Consider the following 22,991-nt stretch of genomic DNA (forward strand, 5'->3'; position numbering starts at 1 on the left):
CCAACTTTTAATCTTCAGTGCAGTAGAAATTTAGAGAGATCATTTAAGATCTAAAATTCTCTAGGCAAATAAGGGCTGTGTATGATATGTTTGGTCTCATTTGCTTTTCTTGATATATATTAATGACTTGGGTATAGAATCATAGAAAGGTTACAGCACGGAAGGAGGCCATTCAGCCCATCGAGTCCGTGCCGGCTCTATGCAAGAGCAATCCAGCTAGTCCCATTCCCTCACCCTATCCCCGTAGCCCTGCAAATTTTTTCCTTTCAAGTACTTATCCAGTTCCTTTTTAAAGGCCATGATTGAATCTGCCTCTACCACCCCGCGGCAGTTCCAGATCATAAACCATTCACTGTGTAAAAAACTTTTTCCTTGTATCACCTTTGGTTCTTTTGCCAATCACCGTAAAGTTATGTCCTCTGGTTCTTGACCCTTCCGCTAATGGGAACAGTTTCTCTCTATTCTGTCTAGACCCTTCATGATTTTTAAATACCTCTATCAAATCTCCTCTCAACCTTCTCTGTTTCAAGAAGAATAACCCCAGCTTCTCCAGCCTATCCATGTAACTAAAGTCCCTCATCCCTGGAATCATTCTAGTAAATCTTTTCTGCACCCTCTCTAAGGCCTTCACATCTTTCCTAAAGTGCCATGCCCAGAACTGGACACAATACTCCACTGGTCGAACCAGTGTTTTATAAAGGTTCATCATGACTTCCTTGCTTTTGAACTGTATGCCTCTATTTATAAAGCCCAGGATCCCATGTGTTTTTTTAACGGATTCTTCAACCTGTCCTGCCACTTTCAATGATTTGTGCACATATACCCCCAGATCTCTCTGTTCCCTTTTAGAATTGTGCCCTCTAGTTTATATTGCCTCTCCTCGTTCTGAGTGAAGTGAAATGTATCGCTTCGTATTTTTCATCGTTAAATTTCATCTGCCACGTGTCCGCCCATTCCACCAGCCTGTTTATATCCTCTTGAAGTCTATCACTGTCCTCCTCACTGTTCTCTACACTTCCAAGTTTTGTGTCATTTGCAAATTTTGAAATTGTGCCCTCTACACCCAAGTCCAAGTCATTAATATATATCAAGAAAAGCAGTGGTCCTAGTACCAATCCCTGGGGAACATCACTGTACACCTCCCTCCAGTCTGAAAAACAACCGTTCACCACTGCTCTCTGCTTCCTATTACTTAGCCAATTTTGTGTCCATGCTGCTACTGCAACCTTCATTCCATGGGCTTCAATTTTGGTGACAAGCCTATTACGCGGCACTTTATCAGATGCCTTTTGAAAGTCCATATACACCACATCAACCGCATTGCCCTCATCAACCCTCTCGGTTATCTCATCAAAAAATTCTATCAAGTTAGTTAAACATGATTTGCCTTTTACAAATCCGTGCTGGCTTTCCCTAATCAATCCGCACTTGTCCAAGTGACTGCTAATTCTGTCCTGGATTATCATTTCTAAAAGTTTCCCCACCACCGAGGTTAAACTGACTGGCTTATAGTTGCTGGGTTTATCCTTACATCCTTTTTTGATCAAGGGTGTAACATTTGCAATTCTCCAGTCCCCTGGCACCACCCCCATATATAAGGATGTTTGGAAGATTATAGCCAGTACCACTGCAATTTCCACCCTTACTTCCCTCAGCAACCTAGGATGCATCCCATCTGGACCGGGTGACTTATCTACTTTAAGTACAGCTGGCCTTTCTAGTACCTCCTCTTTATTAATTTTTAGCCCATCCAGTATCTTCACTACATCTTCCTTTACTGAGACTCTGGCAGCATCTTCTTCCTTGATAAAGACAGATGCAAAGTACTCATTTAGTACCTCAGCTATGCCCTCTGCCTCCATGAGTAAATCTCCTTTTTGGTCCCTGATCGGCCCCACCCCTCCTCTTACTACCCGATTACTGTTTACATACCTATAGAAGACTTTTGGATTCCCTTTTATGTTTGCTGCCAGTCTATTCTCATACTCTCTCTTTGCCCCTCTTATTTCCTTTTTCACTTCCCCTATTTAGCCTGATTCTCACTTGTGCTACCAACCTGATATCTGTCATATGCCCCATTTTTTCTGCTTCATCTTACTCTCTATCTCTTTTGTCATCCAGGGAGCTCTGGTTTTAATTGCCCTACCTTTCTCCTGCATGGAAATGTACCTGGACTGTGCCTGAACCATCTCCTCCTTAAAGGCCACCCATTGTTCAATTACAGTTTTGCCTGCCAATCTTTGATTCCAATTTACCCAGGCCAGATCTGCTCTCATCTCCCTGAAATTGGCCCTCCTCCAATTGAGTATTTTTACTTTAGAATGCTCCTTGTCCTTTTTCATAGCTATTCTAAACCTTATGATACTATGATCACTGTTCCCTAATTGCCCCCCACTGACACTTGCTCCACTTGGCCCGCCTCATTCTCCAGAACCAAGTCCAGCAATGCCTCCTTCCTCGTTGGGCGAGAAATGTATTGGTCAAGAAAGTTCTCCTGAACACACTTCAAAAATTCCTCCCCCTCTTTGTCCCTTATATTATTACTATCCCAGTTTATATTAGGATAGTAGAAGTCCCCCATTATCAGTACTCTATGGCTTTTGCAACACTCTGTAATTTCCCTGCAAATTTGCTCCTCTATCTCCTTCCCACAAGTTGGTGGCCTATAGAATACACCCAGTAGCGTAATGGCACCTCTATTGTTTCTTAACTCAAACCAAATAGATTCAGTCCGTGACCCCTCCAGGACATCCTCTCTCTCCACCGCTACAATATTCTCCTTAATCAATACTGCCACCCTCCCCCACCCCCCCCCTTTCTTCCCTTCCGTATCTTTCCTGAACATCTTGTATCCAGGAATATTTAGTACCCAGGTCTCCGTTATCACCACAACATCATATTCCCATGTGGCTAATTGCACCTGTAGCTCTCTAACCTTGTTTAACACACTTCGTGCGTTTACAGGGCACAATTTCAAAATTTGCAGATGACACAAATCTTGGAAGTGTAGTGAACATTGAGGAGGATAGTAACAGACTTCAAGAGGATATAGACAGGCTGGTGGAATGGGTGGACACGTCACAGATGAAATTTAATGCAGAGAAGTGTGAAGTTATACAATTTGGTAGGAAGAATGAGGAGAGGCAATATAAACTAAAGGGTACAATTCTGAGGTGGGTGCAGGAACAGAGAGACTTGGGGGTATATGTGCACAAATCACTGAAGATGGCAGGGCAGGTTGAGCAAGCAGTTAAAAAAGCATATGGGATCCTGGGCTTTATAAATAGAGGCATAGAGTACAAAAGCAAGGAAGTTATGTTGAACCTTTATAAAACACTGGTTTGGCCACAACTGGAGTATTGTGTCCAACTCTAGGTACCGCACTTTAGGAAGGATGTGAAAGTCTCAGAAGGTGCAGAAAAGATTTACTAGAAAGGTTCCAGGGATGAGGGACTTCAGTTACATGGAAAGACTGGAGAAGCTGGGGTTGTTCTTGGAGCAGGCAAGGTGTTCAAAATCATGAGGAGTCTAGACAGAGTAAATAGAGAGAAACTGTTCCTATAGGCAAAGGGTCGAGAACCAGAGGACACAGATTTAAGGTAATTGGCAAAAGAACCAAAGGCAACATGAGGAAAAACTTTTTTTTACGCAGTGTGCAGTTATGACCTGGAATGCGCTGCCTGAAAGGGTGGTGAAAGCTGATTCAGTCTGGCTTTCGAAAGGGAATTGGATAAGTACTTGAAGGAAAAAATTTTACAGGGCTATGGGGAAAGGGCGGGGGAGTGGAACTAGCTGGATGCTCTTGCAGAGAGGCGGCACGGGCTTGACTGGCCGAACGATCTCCTTCTGTGCTGTAACCATTCTATGATTCATTACTGTATTTTTAAAATAATTTGGTTTATTTTGTAAGAAGTTTCCATGCTTTCTCCAGACATGGTTTGATATAGAGCACATGCTGTAGTGCTGATTTCACAGCACTTGTAGGTAGGTACATGCAGCAAGGCTCATATAAAGCTGTGAGGTATACTCAAAGACAAGGTTGGAATCATTCCTAGTAGGGGGGCTGAGGCTTGCAGATGGGGAGTGAAGCATTGCAGTAGGCTGAGAACAGTAGGTCGCTACTGGGCTTAAGCACAGTCCTGGGGCTTGTCTCTTCAGCTAGCCCTGGGATCATTCTGGTTGACTGCATCTAAAGATCCTATTGCCTGTCAGTGCAAAGAGGAGGAGGATGAATGGATGGATGGAGGGAGGGAAACTCAGCTTGGCACCACAAAGGGGGGAACGCGTGTGTGATTTGGCCATTAGTTTTCATCGAGGATGGGGGCGAGAGTAGAGGATTTTGATCCATTGTTTGAACGTGTCTTCAAAGATCATCTGCTCGAGCAAGGAGAGTGGGAAACCCCACTCTATCCTGTTGAAGGCCTTTTCCAGATTCAGGGACAGCACCTGGGTGGGTGTGCTCATGGTGTTGCAGTGCTGCACAACAGCTGTCCAATGCTAACCATCAAAAGGCATCCTTGAAGAAACCTGATTTTGGTCTGGACTAATCCGATCCAGTCTTAAAGCTAAGATTTTAGTTAGTATTTTATAATCGCAATTCAAGATGGGCCTGTAAGGTGCACAGGAGTTGGGGTCCCTACTATTTTTATAGATGAAGATCACTGTGGCTAATTTGAAGGATTCCAGGAGGGTGTCGACCACTGGTATACGGTGGAAGTGTTTTGCTACTAGGGAGGCCAAGTCGGGCATTACGGCTTTGTGCAGTAGCCAAAATAGAGGCATCTGGCGCCTGCGTATTTTCCTGTGAGAGGTGGGGGGAGGTGAGCTATGTTTCCTGCTGTGTGACCTGCATTTGGTAGATGTAGAGGGAGACATAATACCTGGAAAACTCGTTGTTTTATCTCAATTGGGTCACTGGTAATTTGGTCATCTGGTTTTAGGATTGATGAAGTGGCTCTTATTTTGTGCAGGGGTGTATAGTTTGTCCCCCTGCTTGTAGCAGTTTGTCTTGGTATAATGGAGCATCTGTTTGGCACCTACAGAGAATAGGTTGTTTAGCTCTTTCCTGGCCTGCATCAGAACCCTTTCAAGACTGCCTGTGCAAAGTCTTTGGGCTTAGATTCTGCTTTACCCAATTTGTGTTCCAGGTCCCTGAGCTTGGAGTCCTTTGTGATTTCTAGCTGCAAGTGACTTGCTTCAGTAGTTTTTTTTCAAAAAAAACTTCTTGTAGTTCACTGATCCATCCATATCATTCTGCACTGAATGCAACACTGCCAGGAGCCCATGTAGGTAATGAGGTTTTTATATTTAAAACCTTTTCAACTTTCGAAATAGATTTACATAATGTCTGTTGTGCCTTCCATCCCTAAATGAAATAGCTGCCTTTGAAGCACCTGGCTTTTCTAATCACTAGTTAAATGCATTATTGATGTTGCTGCTTTGTCGTACACAGATCGGTCACAGGCATGTGGTAGATGCCACCTCACAGGAGGAAGCTTGCTGTATGGCCAGCCTTTTGGTCTCTGTGACCAGCAAAGGGACCATCACCTGCTTCAGGAAAGTTGGAGGAGGCAGTTTGGATCCAGCAAGTATTTTTGAAATGTTAGAGGTATGAATTGATGCCATAAAGGCACAAGTTATTGAATGGTTGGGTAGCCTCTGTTGTGATTCATCTCAAATCGTGTGGTGGTCACTTTTTTTCCCCTTTCACCCTTGTATATTGTCTTGAGTTTTAGATGCAGTTGCTGTACAAGCCAAACCAGTGAAATTGCCAATGAAATCCTGCTATCGAATTTGATTGTAATTGATTAATTTAATTTTGTTTGTGCCTAAGTACAAAAAAAATCACCCCTGTGAGGTTCTCTTATATCATTCGCCATTCCCCAACTGAAGGGCAGATCAATTTATGACCAAGTCTGCTCCAACTGTTTCCTAAGAGGTGTGAGAGAATGACATGGGTGAACATGTGTGTATGTATGTGCTTGCTTTCTCTCCCTCTGTGGAAATAGCTAGCTTTCATTTTACAGTTCTTGGGAGATCAGAGTTTGCTAAATCCCAAGTATACACCTTTGTCATACCAATATTACAGCATGTTAGTTTACCAGCATATTGCATCACCAGGCTGACTGACTGAAATCTGCAGCTGTAACCAATTCGTCGTCTAATGAACATTGTCAGCTAAGCATTTGTTGTATGTGGATGGTGGTTCTATGCACAGTTGATCACATTAACTACAAATATAATTTCCTCTGCTGTTGCTCCCTCTCCTCGAGTGAATCCCCCATGTTGTCTCCCCACCCCCACCCCCCAAGTGTGAATGCTTCAGACTTCCAAATAGGTGAGATATTGCTTACCTGTTTCATGTTAACATATTTCTAATCTTTTGTAGTGAATTAAAAATTGGGTGTAATTTGTTAACAATGCACAATACTGTTAGCAATGCTGGGTACCCTTTGTTGCAGTCACTGAATTACTGTGATTGCATCAGTACAGTCATGATGGTAAAGAGGGAAAAAATACAGTCTGCTGTCTCTGCATACATCACTGATGGTGGTAATGGTGAAATTGTCGTTCCACTCTTCAGATGAAGGCTTCCAGCTGCTGTTTTGTACAGTGCAGTATTTTGTTCTAAAATGAATGCTCAATCTGCCAGCATTTGTTTCCAGAAACAGCAACATTCCTTTCATTGTCACTGTGATTTGGATACAGAAATCTGGATGCTAATAAAATTTGGGTTTCTGCATAATTTGCAAATTAAAATTGCACTACGGCACAATATTCCTGCCCTTGAAATTATAACCACCTGCACAGTGAAAAATATCCCACTGTCAAAGTAGCAGCCTTTAACCTCCCTGATTAGGGCTGACTGTGAATTTGAGCATCGTAAGCAAGTACATGTTTTTATTGTCAGGCTGTTTTTGGTAAAAGCAAAGGGAAAGTGCAGATTACAAATCTCCTTAATGCTACTCCATTATTAAGCTGCTGAGCTTTGAATCGCGCCTATCTGCACGCTATTGAACATAGATAAGCTGAACTGTATCTAACAAAATGTTATTGTGTTCTAGTTGTATTATGTTTGAGTTCACACAGTACCTGTAAGGTCATACTTCAAGCTATATGCATTTAAATGGCACTGAAGGTAGAGAAAGTTACGGCTATTTGTTGGCAGGAACTTATGGTTGTGGTGGGATGAGGCCAGGCGAGGGGGGGTCATGTAGAGAGAAGGAGCTGCAAGGGGAGCTCATCGGGATTAGTGTCTCAGGGAAATTGGACCACTGGTGCATTGTCAAGAATGGAGTCGCCGTTGCTTGATATTTCTCCAATGCATTATGTGGCTGGCGGCATTATTTGAGTGGGGTAGGTTTGCCAATGTCAGCTCTCCTCTCCTCCCTGCCCCCGCCCCCCCCCAGATGGAACTGCCTTCTTCGTAACATACCAGCTGAGATCTCCGTTATAAACTCAATCAACTGGGGCAAGCACACTGGTGGGGGTGGTGCAGTGTTTTGGAGTACCAGTATCTAGTTTCATAGAATGGTTCACTGCAGGGTCAATTTGCCCACTGCTGAGTTCTAGATGTCGGCCATATTTCTGTGAAGAAGTACTAACACTCATGGGTGGAGGGAAGAAATTTGAGAATTGTTCTTGGGTGCTTCCTAATTGTTGGCTCCGAGCACCTTTGTTGTAGCATAGGGGAAGGTTGTCTGTGAAGGAAAAAAAGGAGGCATTCCATTCCCTCACGAGACGAGCAGGAAGCGATTCCATAATGGTATCATGTAATTTTACCTCTGAAATCACATTTTCTTTTTATGTCTGTCATTCCCTATATAGTGAAATCTCTGTCTGGAAAATGTGGGGGGGAAGCTGGCAGAGAGGGAGGAAATGTTGAAGGATAAATTAATCCAAGCCACTCTTGAACATTTCTCGAGTTGTAGGATGTCACTTGTAGTTGTCTAGATATTTATAATGTGGAGATGCCGGTGATGGACTGGGGTTGACAATTGTAAACAATTTTACAACACCAAGTTATAGTCCAGCAATTTTATTTTAAATTCACAAGCTTTCGGAGACTTCCTCCTTCCTCAGGTACATTTACCTGAGGAAGGAGGAAGTCTCCGAAAGCTTGTGAATTTAAAATAAAATTGCTGGACTATAACTAGATATTTATAGATCTAGTATCAGTAATGGTGGCCATGAAACTACCGGATTGTCGTAAAAACCCATCTGGTTCACTCATGTCCTTTAGGGAAGGAAACCTGCCGTCCTCACCAGGTCTGGCCTATATGTGACTCCACACCCACAGCAATGTGGTTGACTCTTAATTGCCCACTCAGTTGTAAAATCTCGCTAAAAAAGTCATAATAAGAATAAAACCGGACGGACCACCCGGCATCGGACCACTAGGCACCGGACACGACAAAGGCAAACCAAGCCCAGTCGCCCTGCAAAGTCCTCCTCACTAACGTCTGGGGACTTGTGCCAAAATTGGGAGAGCTGTCCCACAGACTAGTCAAGCAACAGCCTGACACAGCCATACTCACAGAATCATACCTTTCAGCCAATGTCCCAGACTTTTCCATCACCATCCCTGGGTACGTCCTGTCCCACCAGCAGGACAGCCCCACCAGAGGTGGCAGTACGGTGATATACAGTCAGGAGGGAGTGGCCCTGGGAGTCCTCAACATTGACTCTGGACCCCATGAAATCTCATGGCATCAGGTCAAACATGGGCAAGGAAACCTCCTGCTGATTATCACCTACTGCCCTCCCTCAGCTGATGAATCGGTCCTCCTCCATGTTGAGCACCAGTTGGAGAAAGCACTGAGGGTAGCAAGGGCATAGAATGTACTCTGGGTGGGGGACTTCAATGTCCATCACCAAGAGTGGCTCAGTAGCACCACTACTGACCGAGCTGGCTGAGTCCTGAAGGACATAGCTGCCAGACTGGGCCTGCGGCAGGTGGTGAGCGAACCATCACGAGGGAAAAACTTACTTGACTTCGTCCTCACCAATCTAGCTGTTGCAAATGCATCTGTCCATGACAGTATTGGTAGGAGTGACTACCGCACAGTCCTCGTGGAGACGAAGTCCTGTCTTCGCACTGAGGATACCATCCAACGTGTTGTGTGGCACTATCACTGTGCTAAATGGGATAGATTCAGAACAGACCTGGCAGCTCAAAACTGGGCATCCATAAGGTGCTGTGGGCCATCAGCAGCAGCAGAATTGTATTCCAGCACAATCTGTAATCTCATGGCCCGGCATATTCCTCATGGCCCGGCATATTCCATTACCAACAAACCAGAGGATCAACCCTGGTTCAATGAGGAGTGAAGAAGAGCATGCCAGGAGTAGCACCAGGCGTTCCTAAAAATGAGATGCCAACCTGGTGAAGCTACAACTCAGGACTACATGCATGCTAAACAGCGGAAGCAACATGTTATAGACAGAGCTAAGCGATTCCACAACCAACGGATCAGATCAAAGCTCTGCAGTCCTGCCACATCCAGTCGTGAATGGTGGTGGACAATTAAACAACTAACGGGAGGAGGAGGCTCTGTATGCATCCCCATTCTCAATGATGGCGGAATCCAGCACGTGAGTGCAAAAGACAAGGCTGAAGCGTTTGCAGCCATCTTCAGCCAGAAGTGCCGAGTGGATGATCCATCTCGGCCTCCTCCCGATATGCCCACCATCACAGAAGCCAGTCTTCAGCCAATTCGATTCACTCCACGTGATATCAAGAAACGGCTGAGTACACTGGATACAGCAAAGGCTATGGGCCCCGACAACATCCCGGCTGTAGTGCTGAAGACTTGTGCTCCAGAACTAGCTGCGCCTCTAGCCAAGCTGTTCCAGTACAGCTACAACACTGGCATCTACCCGACAATGTGGAAAATTGCCCAGGTATGTCCTGTCCACAAAAAGCAGGACAAATCCAATCCGGCCAATTACCGCCCCATCAGTCTACTCTCAATCATCTGCAAAGTGATGGAAGGTGTCGTTGACATTACTATCAAGCGGCACTTACTCACCAATAACCTGCTCACCGATGCTAAGTTTGGGTTCCGCCAGGACCACTCAGCTCCAGACCTCATTACGGCCTTGGTCCAAACATGAACAAAAGAGCTGAATTCCAGAGGTGAGGTGAGAGTGACTGCCCTTGACATCAAGGCAGCGTTTGACCGAGTGTGGCACCAAGGAGCCCGAGTAAAATTGAAATCAATGGGAATCAGGGGGAAAACTCTCCAGTGGCCAGAGTCATACCTAGCACAAAGGAAGATGGTAGTGGTTGTTGGAGGCCAATCATCTCAGCCCTAGGACATTGCTGCAGGAGTTCCTCAGGGCAGTGTCCTGGGCCCAACCATCTTCAGCTGCTTCATCAATGACCTTCCCTCCATCATAAGGTCAGAAATGGGAATGTTCGCTGATGATTGCAGTGTTCAATTCCATTCGCAACCCCTCAAATAATGATGATGTGGAGATGCCGGTGATGGACTGGGGTTGACAATTGTAAACAATTTTACAACACCAAGTTATAGTCCAGCAATTTTATTTTAAATTCACAAGCTTTCGGAGGCTACCTCCTTCCTCAGGTGACATCAAGGCAGGCTACCTGCCTTGTGATGGAAGGTGTCGTCGACATTACTATCAAGCGGCACTTACTCACCAATAACCTGCTCACCGATGCTAAGTTTGGGTTCCGCCAGGACCACTCAGCTCCAGACCTCATTACGGCCTTGGTCCAAACATGAACAAAAGAGCTGAATTCCAGAGGTGAGGTGAGAGTGACTTCACCTGAGGAAGGAGGTAGCCTCCGAAAGCTTGTGAATTTAAAATAAAATTGCTGGACTATAACTTGGTGTTGTAAAATTGTTTACAATCCTCAAATAATGAAGCAGTCTGAGCCCGCGTGCAACAAGACCTGGAAAACATCCAGGCTTGGGCTGATAAGTGGCAAGTAACATTTGCGCCAGACAAGTGCCAGGCAATGACCATCTCCAACAAGAGAGAGTCTAACCACCTCCCCTTGACATTCAACGGCATTACCATCGCCGAATAACCCACCATCAACATCCTGGGGGTCACAATTGACCAGAAACTTAACGAGACCAGCCATATAAATACTGTGGCTACAAGAGCAGGTCAGAGGCTGGGTATTCTGCGGCGAGTGACTCGCCTCCTGACTCCCCAAAGCCTTTCCACCGTTTACAAGGCACAAGTCAGGAATGTGATGGAATACTCTCCACTTGCCTGGATGAGTGCAGCTCCAACAACACTCAAGAAGCTCGACACCATCCAGGACAAAGCAGCCCGCTTGATTGGCACCCCATCCACCACCCTAAACATTCACTCCCTTCACCACCGGTGCATAGTGGCTGCAGTGTGTACCATCCACTGGATGCACTGCAGCAAGTCGCCAAGGCTTCTTCGATAGCACCTCCCAAACCCATGACCTCTACCACCTAGAAGGACAAGAGCAGCAGGCACATGGGAACAACACCACCTGCACGTTCCCCTCCAAGTCTCACACGCTATCCAGACTTGGAAATATATCATTGTTCCTTCATCGTCCCTGGGTCAAAATCCTGGAACTCCCTTCCTATGAGCACTCTGGGAGAACCTTCACCACACGGACTGCAGCGGTTCAAGAAGGTGGCTCACCTCTATCTTCTCGAGGGCAATTAGGGATGGGCAATAAATGCTGGCCTCGCCAGCGACGCCCATATCCCATGAACGAATTTTAAAAAAAATCAGAAAATGTGTTACCTGCCCACCCTCTCCATCTTTGAAAAGGGTAAAAAAAAGTAAAAGAATGCCCCTGGAGTTCCTTCATGTCAAATTCTTGTCAGTCAGATTTTCAATGTGCTCTAATCTAAGATTTATGGTTATTTAGTACCGGATTAAGATTAAAGGAGTAGGTGTAGGTGACAGGGAACCGCCAATACCTACTCGGAAAATTATCCCTAAATTCCAACATTTTCTATTCCAAAATGAAGTTGACCTCTTTTTCTCCCTCTCTCACTGTCAGACAGGAAAACGAGTTGGAAAAGTTTTGCATAAATCACTACAGACCACTTTGGAGAAAGAAGAAAGTTTGGGAAAGAAACGCCAAAAAGTTGGATTCCTTGGTTGATTTTTGCACTGTAAATACTATTTTTTAATAAAGATTTGTTTATAACGCTCTATCTGTGTCAAGAAACTTTACAGTATTTAACTTAAATTGATATACTTATCCTGCAATAAATTACACATGAAAAGAATGGAAAATTGTATACATTTCATAGTGATTTTGAGGCAAATTGTCTTTCATAAATGGAAAATCTCATTAAGTGTCTTGCCTTAAGCTTACAAAACAAGACAACTGGCTTATTAAATAGGACGTCAGACTGATTGCTTTAAAATGAGCCTCACAAGAGTACTCACTATCAACCAGTATGGCATTTCCACTTCCCACACCCGTGGACTTACTTTGTACCTCTTGCATTAATTGACCATATTATCTGTGTCTCGGTTATTTCTGCAGTTTCAATACAAGCCAGTCCGACCACCATATTTTGCAGCATCTGATCCTTTAACGTCATGCAACCTAGATTCAGCCTTCTAGGTCCATTTTCTCTAAAGTAATCTGCCCAGCCCTGGACTCCAGCCAAATTTAGTTCTGAACTTAGTTTTTCCTCCCTGTTCCAAAAAAACTCCTAGCCTACTTTGCATTTGCTTGCCATCCACTCATTGCATTTGCTTGCTACCCTCACTCCAGCTTTCTGGAGTCTTTCTAAAGACTCACTATTCCGCCAATTATCTTCCCTTGCTTGACTGGTGTGAGTTATGGATACTTTTCTACAAATAGTAGGAAGCCTCCAGTACCTCCCCCAAATGGCCATTCTTCGTATGTGAGCCTGTACGATAATTTGGATGGCTATTCAACTGTTGGGGCATCGCAGCCAAGAACAATTCTGTCCACAAGTATACTTGCAGCAGGAGTCACAGAATAGTCATCAGGAATGGAAAACCAAACCAGTTTTTCCCTTCCCTTGTGTGGGGACATTGAGGCCAGTGGTAGAATCCCCAATGCAATAACTTATTTTTCAAAAAGAATTGTTTCATTGGCTGGAATACAATTTTCCTTGCCTCTGATTTCTGTATTTAAGGTTCCCAAATCAGACCTTATCCTTCTTGGGCTTCCAATGGGCTTTCTCCACTCCCTGCCCAAACCTGCACCAGACTCATCTCCCCGACTATAGTTGACCTCCTTGCCCTCCATCGTAGCATCCAATGAGGACATTCTCCGTGTAATGAAAACTACATATGATGTTACTTGTGTAGAGAGTGCCATATGAATGAATAATTATCTTTTGTACTGTCCAACACACACTTAATTTCGATAGCCAAATTATACCAATGTTTATATTAATGTATATTTCCATTGACTCTCAAGAATTTCAGCAGGTTTGCACAAGATATTCTCTTAGGTTCAGTATTGCTAGGCACTCTCGTAAGTGAACCTTGCACACCTTTTACAATCCGGAATGCACCTTTATTGCCCAATGTCTAGTTAAGCAATAGCAAAACCCAGAGATTGTAACATGGAACCCTTAAGTGTATTGGCTGCTGTAATTTCACATGACAGCACATGGATTTACCAGTTTTACAAAAGGCAGACTGAAAAGCACTTTGTAAGACATGGCACAATTGTAAACCAACAAACTGGTTTTATTGTACATAAAGTACACGAATGAACAGAATACGGGTTCATCAATTTCCTACCAGTACTTTAAAAAGGTAACAAAAACACAATTCGGCTGCCGTTCTAAGCAAAAACTCACTTTCAAGCTTAACCCAAGCCAACTGGCCATATCTTCCTCTGTTACAGCCTGTACATGTTCATGTGCCAAGCCAAGCATCTCTCTCTCAGTGAGAGGAAGTGATTTTGCTCCTCCCTAAGTCTATGTGAACAAAAGCCTTCCTGATTTAAGTAACCTGCAATAGGTATTCCATCCACATCAACTGAAAATAAAGGAGAACATCTATGTCTAGAACTAAAAGAAAGAAAGACTTGCATTTATATTGCACCTTTCATGATCTCAGGACGTCCCAAAGCGCTTTACAGCCAATTAAGTACTTTTTGAAGTGTGGTCACTGTTGTAAAGTAGGAAATGTGGCAGCAAATTTGCGCACAGCAATGAGATAATGACCAGATAATCTTGTTTTTTTAATGATGTTGTTTGAGGGATAAATATTGGCCAGGACACTGGGAGAACTCTCCTGCTTCTTAATATCTGACCATTTTACCACATGGACCCCTGGGGTCTTCCTATTATTTAAAAGCTGCAGCAACATGCAAAAATAAACAAATATATGGCTCTCCCATATCACTTTGGGTAGTTCATTAACACTTCAAATCACCAAGGCCCCTACATTAATGTCTTAATGTTAAAGCCAATACATTCTGCATAGTCCTGGGAGTTAATCATTTGCGAGCTAAATCTAACTTTGTAGCAATATTATAATGTAAATGAAAACAAAATCTCTTGTAAGCCATACAGAAAAAAGTCCCAAAATGTTACTGAGCCTTTTGAGCTTTGTCACTGAAACCCGTGTAGAATGCTAACTACAAGTATCCACATCTTTCTGATGGAGCAACATTTTTAAAATGTATGTTTCTCCAATTATCCATTCACAGCGATTCAAGACTGGCAACAGTATTATTTTAGGTTGGACACTAGGGGGTAAATTGTAACCCCCAAGAACAGGTGGGTTGGGGGCAGATGGGTAATAAAAATACACCATTTTCAGAGCAGGACCGCATCCTGGCTCCAACGCGTCCACTTCCAGGTTTGACCCAGATACGTTTGGGTGCACGTGTGCTTCTGACATGCAGAAGTCCCGCCGGCACTCAAGGCCGGCAGGTCGATATTTAAATGGCCAATTTAGGTCTTAATCCTATTAACTTTTTTGTATTGAGTTACACAAACCATTTTAACTTCTCTTGACCATGTCTCCCGTGGCCTCTGAATCACGCCATGGAAACAGGTGAGTTGCAGCCAGCCCTCATGTAGATTTTTAAACCAGTGATTGACACATGAAGAAAAGGTGAGTTTTTGCAGCAGGGCAATCAGTTTTCTCAGACAAACCTTTGGTTGGGAGTTCTTTGTGTTTAGACTGAGATTTCTTTGTTCACACTGAGAATTCTTGCTTCGGGCATATTTACCTACATTTTGGACCCCCCCAAACCGACAACATCAGGATGGGGGGATACAATGGATCTATTCTATAGTACACCTGAAGAGGAGGCACATCACCATCCATGGCAGGCACAGCGTGCAGTTCTGGGAGTCCACAAGACAGAGGTCTGCCACAAGTATCCACAGAAGAGCAGAGAGGGGACCAATGGAGGGGCCGAGGTCACAGGAGGCACTACCCATGTGGGAGGGTCTACAGGCAGAGGCTGAGCTTCCTGGACCTCTCTGAGGAGCAGTGCCGACGCAGGCTCAGATTGAGTCGCCAGGTGGTCACAAACATCTGCAGCCTCCTTCATGCAGAGCTGCTTCCGGTTGGACCTGGCCATACATTGCCCATCACACTCAAAGTAATCACTGCCCTCAATTTCTTCACCTCCGGATCTTTCCAAGGTGCCACCGGTGACAACACCAGAATCTCTCAGTCGTCTGCACATAAGTATAATAGACAGGTGACGGATGGTTTGTTTGCCAGGGCATCCGACTACATCAACATTCCCTGTGACATCACTCCATGTGATATCAAGAAATGGCTCAGTGCACTGGATACAGCAAAGGCTGTGGACCCCGACAACATTCCGGCTGTATTGCTGAAGTCTTGTGCTCCAGAACCAGCTGCGCCTCTGGCCAAACTGTTCCAGTACAGCTACAACACTGGCATCTATACGACAAAGTGGAAAATTGCCCAGCTATGTCCTGTCCACAAAAGCAGGACAAACCCAATCCGGCCAAGTACCGCCCCATCGGTCTACTCTCAATCATCAGCAAAGTGATGGAAGGTGTCATCGACAGTGCTATCAAGTGGCATTTACTCACCAATAACCTGCTCACCGATGTTCAGTTTGGGTTCTGCCAGGACCACTCGGCTCCAGACCTCATTACAGCCTTGGTCCAAACATGGACTAAAGAGCTGAATTCCAGAGATGAGGTGAGAGTGACTGCCCTTGACATCAAGGCAGCATGTAATCTAGACTGACACTCCAGTGCAGTACTGAGGGAGTGCTGCACTGTCGGAGGTGCCGTCTTTCGGATGAGATATTAAACGGAGGCCCCGTCTGCCCCCTCAGATGAGTGTAAAAGATCCCGTAGCACTATTTCAAAGAAGACCAAGGGAGTTCTCCCCGGTGACCTGGCCAATATTCATCCCTCAACCAACATCACTAAGAAACAAATTATTTGGTCATTATCACAGTGCTGTTTGTGGGATTTCGCTGTGCGCAAATTGGCTGCTACGTTTCCGACATTACAACAGTGACTACACTTCAAAAGTACTTAATTGGCTGTAAAGCTCTTTGGGATGTCCTAAGGTCATGAAAGACACTTTATAAATGCAAGACTTCCTTTCTTTTTATAATGTTTTTTATTTTTCTCCCACACTCTCTCTTTCTCTTCCCCCACCCTGTTCTAGCCCCCCAACATATTGCTTCCTGACCAAGATATGATCCATTCCTAAGTCTCTCATAATGCTCTTCAGCTGGGTGAGAGGTGAGAGTGACTGCCCTTGACATCAAGGCAGCATTTGACCGAGTGTGGCACCAAGGAGCCCTAATAAAATTGAAGTCAATGGGAATCAGGGAGAAAACTCTCCAGTGGCTGGAGTCATACCGAGCACAAAGGAAGATGGTAATGGTTGTTGGAAGCCAATCATGTCAGCCCAATCGCTGCAGGTGTTCCTCAGGGCAGTGTCCTAAGCTCAACCATCTTCAGCTGCTTCATCAACGACCTTCCCTCCATCATAAGGTCAGAAATGGGGATGTTCGCTGATGATTGCACAGTGTTCAGTTCCATTCGCAACCCCTCAAATAATGAAGCAATCCGAGCCCGCATACAGCAAGACCTGGACAACATCCAGGCTTGGGCTGATAAGTGGCAAGTAACATTCGCGCCAGACAAGTGCCAGGCAATGACCATCTCCAACAAGAGAGAGTCTAACCACCTCTCAATGACATTCAATGGCATTACCATCGCCAAATCCCCCACCTGTAACATCCTGACCAGAAACTTAACTGGACCAGCCACATAAATACATTGGCTACAAGAGCAGGTCAGAGGCTGGGTATTCTGCAGCAAGTGACTCACCTCCTAACTCCCTAAAGCCTTTCCAACATCTACAAGACACAGGTCAGGAGTGTGATGGAATACTCTCCACTTGCCTGGATGAGTGCAGCTCCAACAACACTCAAGAAGCTCGATACCATCCAGGACAAAGCAGCCCGCTTGATTGGCACCCCATCCACCACCTTAACCATTCACTCCCTCCACCACCGGCGCACTGTGGCTGCAGTGTGTACCATCCAGAGGCTGCACTGCCGCAACTCGCCAAGGCTTCTTCGACACACCTCCCAAACCCAATTAGAAAGACAAGGGCATTAGACGCATGGGAACACCACCACGTGCACGTTCTCCTCCAAGTCACACACATCCTGACTTGGAAATATATCGCCGTTCCTTCATCGTTGCTGGGTCAAAATCCTGGAACTCACTACCTAACAGCACTGTGGGAGAACCTTCACCACACGGACTGCAGCAGTTCAAGAAGACAGCTCACCACCACCTTCTCAAGCGCAATTAAGGATGGGCAATAAATGCTGGCCTTGCCAGTGATGCCCACATTCCACGAATGAATAAAAAAAAAGCCAGAATGAGAGGGCAGTGGGTTTCAAATCTCTGGCTGGCTTCCCACAGGTGCAGGGCGCAATTGATTGCACACACGTAGCAATCCAAGGACCTGCACATTAGCCAGGATTGTTCATCAACTGAAAGGGATATCACTTCATCAATGTGCAGCTGGTTTGTGACCACCAGAAGAGGTTTCTGCAGGTGTGTGCCAAATTCCTTGGCAGCTGCCATGATTACTTCATTTTGCGCAAGTCCAACATCCCGGACCTTTTCCACGCACAAGACAGACTTAAGGGCTGGTTCCTTGGAGACCAGGGATACCCCCTGCAGATGTGGCTCATAGCACCTGTGGGAAACCAGCAGTCACATCACCACCAGGTGTGTCATAGAACAAGCCATAGGAATGCTGAAGATGCGCTTCAGGTGCCTGGATCGATCTGGGGGAGCCCTTCAGTACTCACCAGTGAGGATGTGCTGAATAATAGTCGTGTGTTGCATCCTGTACAATATCGTTCAACAGAGAGATTTACAGGTGGAGATTTACATGCGCTCATGAAGAAATCGAGGAGGAGGAGGAGGACTATGACGAAGATGGGGAACCCATCGTCAGAGCAGCGACGCACATGGCTGCTCATGATGCCAGGGAGTCAGTCATATCTAATAGATTCTCATAACGAGATCTGCAAAATGAAATACTCAGACTGCCTGGAACAACCACCACCACCAACACCAGCCCCCCGACCCCCTTTGCACGAAACAGTCCTCCAACCACGCATACACCCATTGCACACCCACCCAATGTGTGGCATCAAGTCTTGGTGTTCATGATGAATAAAAATGAAAGGGCGCTTTCATAAAGGGGACTCAAGAATGGACAAGACGTGGAAGTGGTGGTGACAATTATAACATTAAATGTGCATGTAAGACAAAACAAATATAAATGAAAATCATGACATTCCATTATACACCCTTGTGCATAGCCTTCCTCTTCCTACCGCTTCTCCATGGTGCATCCCCTGTGGCTTCAGCAGAGATAGTGGCAGGTTGCTCAGGTCCCTGCCCCGACTGCTGAGATGCTCTCGGCCTACACCCTCTGGGTTTTGGAGTCCGTGAGGGCCCTGCTAAAGACTGTTCCACCTGCACCTGTGCAGGGGCAGACTCGGTCATCGGGAGAGGAGGAAGCTTGTAGGGTACTGGTTGAGGAGGGGACAACGGGTGAGATGTGGGAGCGCTTTGAGTGGAGTCCCCACTTCCATGTCCCCTTTCGCTATAATCCCTCTCCTGGGCCACGGCCGCATCACTCCCACCACTCTGCTGGACAACAGCTTGGAGAACATCTATGACGCGTTCTAACGCCATGGATAAAGTATCTGCCTGTTTAAGGCAGCAGAAAAGTTGGCATCCTGGGTCCACACGGACATTGTCATGGCCTGAATGGACTCATTTCTGAGCCGTGCTTGAAGCTCAGTGGAGGCCGCCATTCTCTCCATCGCAGACATTCCCGCACTTGCCTACGCCACCATTCCACTAATGCTGGAGGTGGAATCCTCCATCCTCTCCGCTATTATGGAGAGTGTGCGTAGCACCTTTTCCAATACCGCGCAAAGGTGCAGCTGTACCGCTCTCATTCTCAATCTCAACGATGTCCCCTGGGGTTCAGCAACTGTGTCCAGTTGAGCAGAGCTTGGAGAGGAGTGCGCCCCCAATGCAGACTTTCCACAGCTGCCCCTGTCACTGCTGTCTGCTCGTGCTCACTTGAGTGGCGAATCACCAGATGACAACCCAACTATCTGCCTAACAGGACCCACCGAAGTGCCAGTATCTGCGCTGGTGCATGGCTGGATATAGTGTGACGGTGCTCCCTCAGAGGAATGGAGCTCCTCTGAGGAATCGCCCTCTTTCCTAGCGGTGCCTCTTTAATCCTGAAGGCCCTGGAAGAGAACATAAAGCAATATTAAGAATCATCGCAGAAGTTAGTTTTCAATGAGCATACTGACATGTGCAACAGGTCAATAATTGATAACGTCAATTCATGAAGTGTGTGAGGGATGTTAAAGTTCTATCACCAGCTGTTTCCGGGGTGCCAGTCTCGCCATCTCCGATGGTTAGGAATCCAACTGTGCAGCTGAGGTCAATGCCTCCTCCTCTGCATCTGTCAGGGTCACTATTTGTGGTTGCCCCCCTTCCAGTCCTTTTCCTCTCCCCTGCATTTTGCACTCTCTTCTCCTACAAGGGGAGAAAGAATAGACGTGTGAGTGAGTGAGTGTGACGGGGTCATTGCTTTGGGTGAGGCTGACAATGAAAGAGATGCATCAGAGGGTGAGCATCAGACAGATTCATGACGTTGCATCAAGATTGGGGTGAGTGTGAGTGGGAGTGGTGGGTTCACAAATGGGGAGGTGAGGAAGTGCACAGAAAATGAAGGTAAGTTGACAATGAGACTTAAGTGGGTGTGAGGAGTGATGTGACGGAGTAGCTTGGCAAGACAGAGTGTGAGGAATCAGTAACTGTATTCACTTTTCCTGACCTGGTTAGGTCTTTAAATCGCTTCCTGCATTGTACCCATGACCTTGCCACGGTGCTACTGCTGCTCAGCTCCTCTGCCTCCTCGAGCCAGGCCTTCCTGGTGGCAGAGGCAAGGCGCTTTCTCCGGTCAGCGGGGTATAGTATGTCCCTCCTGCTCCTCACACCAGTCAGAAGCAACTCAAGAGAAGAGTCATTTAACCGTGGTGCTGTCTTACTCCTTTGATGCTCCATATCTTCAAGTTCCTCCGTTCTCCCTCAAAATCCATGGTTGCAACGGCCCTTTAAATACTCCAGTTCGTAGCACGTCATCCGGGTGCGCAGTACGCCCGCTGCGCCGCTTGGAGACACAAAACCTGGAAGTCACATTAAGGGCCTTCAAGTGAGTCACGATCGCTCGAGAAAACGCACAAATTTTTTTTCTGGGGGTTTCCTACACAACTATTCAACCTCCCCCCCCCCCCCCCCGCTGAGTTCCCGCTGCCATGTTAAAATTATGCCCTAGGTGTTTGATGTGCGTCTGCTCAATAGGCTCTGTAACTACTGGATAAAGAGGAAGGGACACCCTCCTCTCTCCCTTTGTCTTGCAGTTTTATTATTTACAATGGTTGAATATTCCCAACATCAACCATTAAACGTTGAAACAGGGTTGGGAAGTTATGTTGCAATTTCAAGAAAATCTGTATGTTTCCCTCAAGCTATGACTTTTCTCTTTGAACTTTGAGTTATAGCTTTTAGGTCCTGGAACAAATTGGAAATCAAAGGATACTGTGACCTCTTTGTAAATCTGGTCGTGAAAATATTTGAGGAATAGTAAAGTCCAGCTGTAGATGCTCAAATTAATTTTGTTTACAAATTTGGCACTCTTCAGCACACGTTGAGCATTTACTTCAAGCTAGCTGACAATTCCCTGGGAAACGTTTCCTGCAAACAACACAGAAAAGCTGTTTTCCCAATTTTCCAGCCAGTTTTAAAATCTGAACAAAAAGCAAAATACTGCAGATCTGAAAATCTGAAACAAAAACAGAAAAGGCTGTAGCCAAATGTTTCTAGATAACAAGCCAGTTGCTAAAGCTCCCTAAATCCCCGCTTTGTTCCCCATTACTGTGCCCGTAAGACATTTCCAACACCAGACCTCCTTATGTTCTCTCTGAAATGAATTTTTGGTGATAACTTGTGCAGAATTATGAGCAATTTGTGTTGTGGACCCTGTTCTGATTGGGAACTGGATTGAAACTGCAATCACATTTAACCTAGGACTCTTGGAACATGCAGAGAGAAAAAAATCATCCTGCCAATCTGGAATCCCTTCAGCCAGTGCTACATCTGATTTTCAGCTGCCTCAGACGAAGTCTGAAGTCCCAGAGCTGACTTAAGTTCCTCTCCATTCTCCGTAATAAGCATGTTATAATAAACTTAGTCTTTACTGTGTCGCCCTTTGCTGAAATGGGTTTTGTACTGTGCTATCTTTATTTCAGGGTGTGTGTTTGCTGCAGTTTGATGATTATGATCACTGCAGTGCAACACCTAAGTAAAACTGCTGGCATTATATAAAAATGTAATGTTAATGTTCTTTCTGATACAGATTTTAAAAGTTTTCTGTTACCTTGGTGTCGTTGATGCAGATAATTAATTTACTGTGCCATGCATCATTAGTAGCAAGATTATCCAGGTAGGAAGATCCACCGGAAGGGAAGATTATCATGGATCTGCTAGGGTTAACTCAACAGTGGTGGTTTAAAAATTGGTTGGTTGCCCACCATTTTTTGCGAATGATGCATGGCCTGGAGAAAAAGAGGGAAGGGAAATAAAACTTAAAAGAAAATGGAATATTTGTTGTTGCTGTTTCTAGGGATGCCATATGTTGGAACGCTGCATGGCACTTTTAAGGATAGTTGCCATATCCTAAAAGGTAGTTGGATTTATTTCTTCCTATTATGCTCAAAAATAAGCATTCTAATCTGTGATGTGCTTTGTTTTATATATTTTTTAATGCATCTGGCATCTATTATAGTCTGTGTGAGGCAGTGATGGGTATAGGAAAATATTGGCTGACATGTTCCCTAAAACCAGCCAGCTGAATTTTCTGCTTATGTAAGAGTTTATAGTAACAAATGGGTGTTGTGATTAATGGTGTTGTTTTGTGGTGGGATATGGTAGGATAGCAACAAATGATATTAACCCTTACTGCTCGAGGGCTGTGGTACCATTAATGCAGCAAGATTTCAAGTCTAGCCAGAATACGATTTAAGGTTTTATTTCCCACACCCCTCATGTTTTCCTTGCTAGTTTCCTCAACAGTGCAGTGCTTCCTTCATCCCGCTGGGGGAGAGTGCAGGCGCCTGACATTTCTACATCCACTGGCAGCAGTTCCCCTTCACCTTCAACCACAAGGCTGAACTGCCCCATCAGCTTTTTTATTCCTCCTACTATAGAGTCAGCTATCCCCTGCTGCCTGGCCGAATACTGGACACAAGTTGGCTCTTGAGGCCAGACGTGTTTGAATTTAATATGAGCAAGTGTAAAATACTGCACAAGAAGAAAAAGTGGGCAACAGAATTATTCCATGAACAATTTTGAAATGGTTACGGATGATGTTGAAAGAGACTGAGG

The 22,991-nt window shown here is 45.2% G+C and overlaps 1 protein-coding gene and 1 long non-coding RNA gene across 3 annotated transcripts in view; one reads left to right on the forward strand and one right to left on the reverse strand.

Moving 5' to 3' along the window:
* exosc7 (exosome component 7) overlaps nt 1-12,183 on the forward strand; it is a 32,590-nt gene extending 20,407 nt beyond the window's left edge. Inside the window, exons 7-8 of one of the 2 annotated variants that reach the window (XM_068001829.1) lie at nt 5,453-5,608; nt 12,029-12,183. In XM_068001829.1, coding sequence (XP_067857930.1) covers nt 5,453-5,608; nt 12,029-12,133 — 261 coding nt within the window. In that variant the 3' untranslated portion in view covers nt 12,134-12,183. The remainder of the gene's footprint in view (nt 1-5,452; nt 5,609-12,028) is intronic. The other variant, XM_068001828.1, reaches the window with a different exon arrangement.
* Nucleotides 1-22,991, reverse strand: part of LOC137338608 (uncharacterized) — a 72,479-nt gene that overhangs the window by 9,295 nt on the left and 40,193 nt on the right. The window lies entirely within an intron of this gene.

Source organism: Heptranchias perlo, chromosome 2, assembly GCF_035084215.1.
Source record: "Heptranchias perlo isolate sHepPer1 chromosome 2, sHepPer1.hap1, whole genome shotgun sequence".
Taxonomy (NCBI): domain Eukaryota; kingdom Metazoa; phylum Chordata; class Chondrichthyes; order Hexanchiformes; family Hexanchidae; genus Heptranchias; species Heptranchias perlo.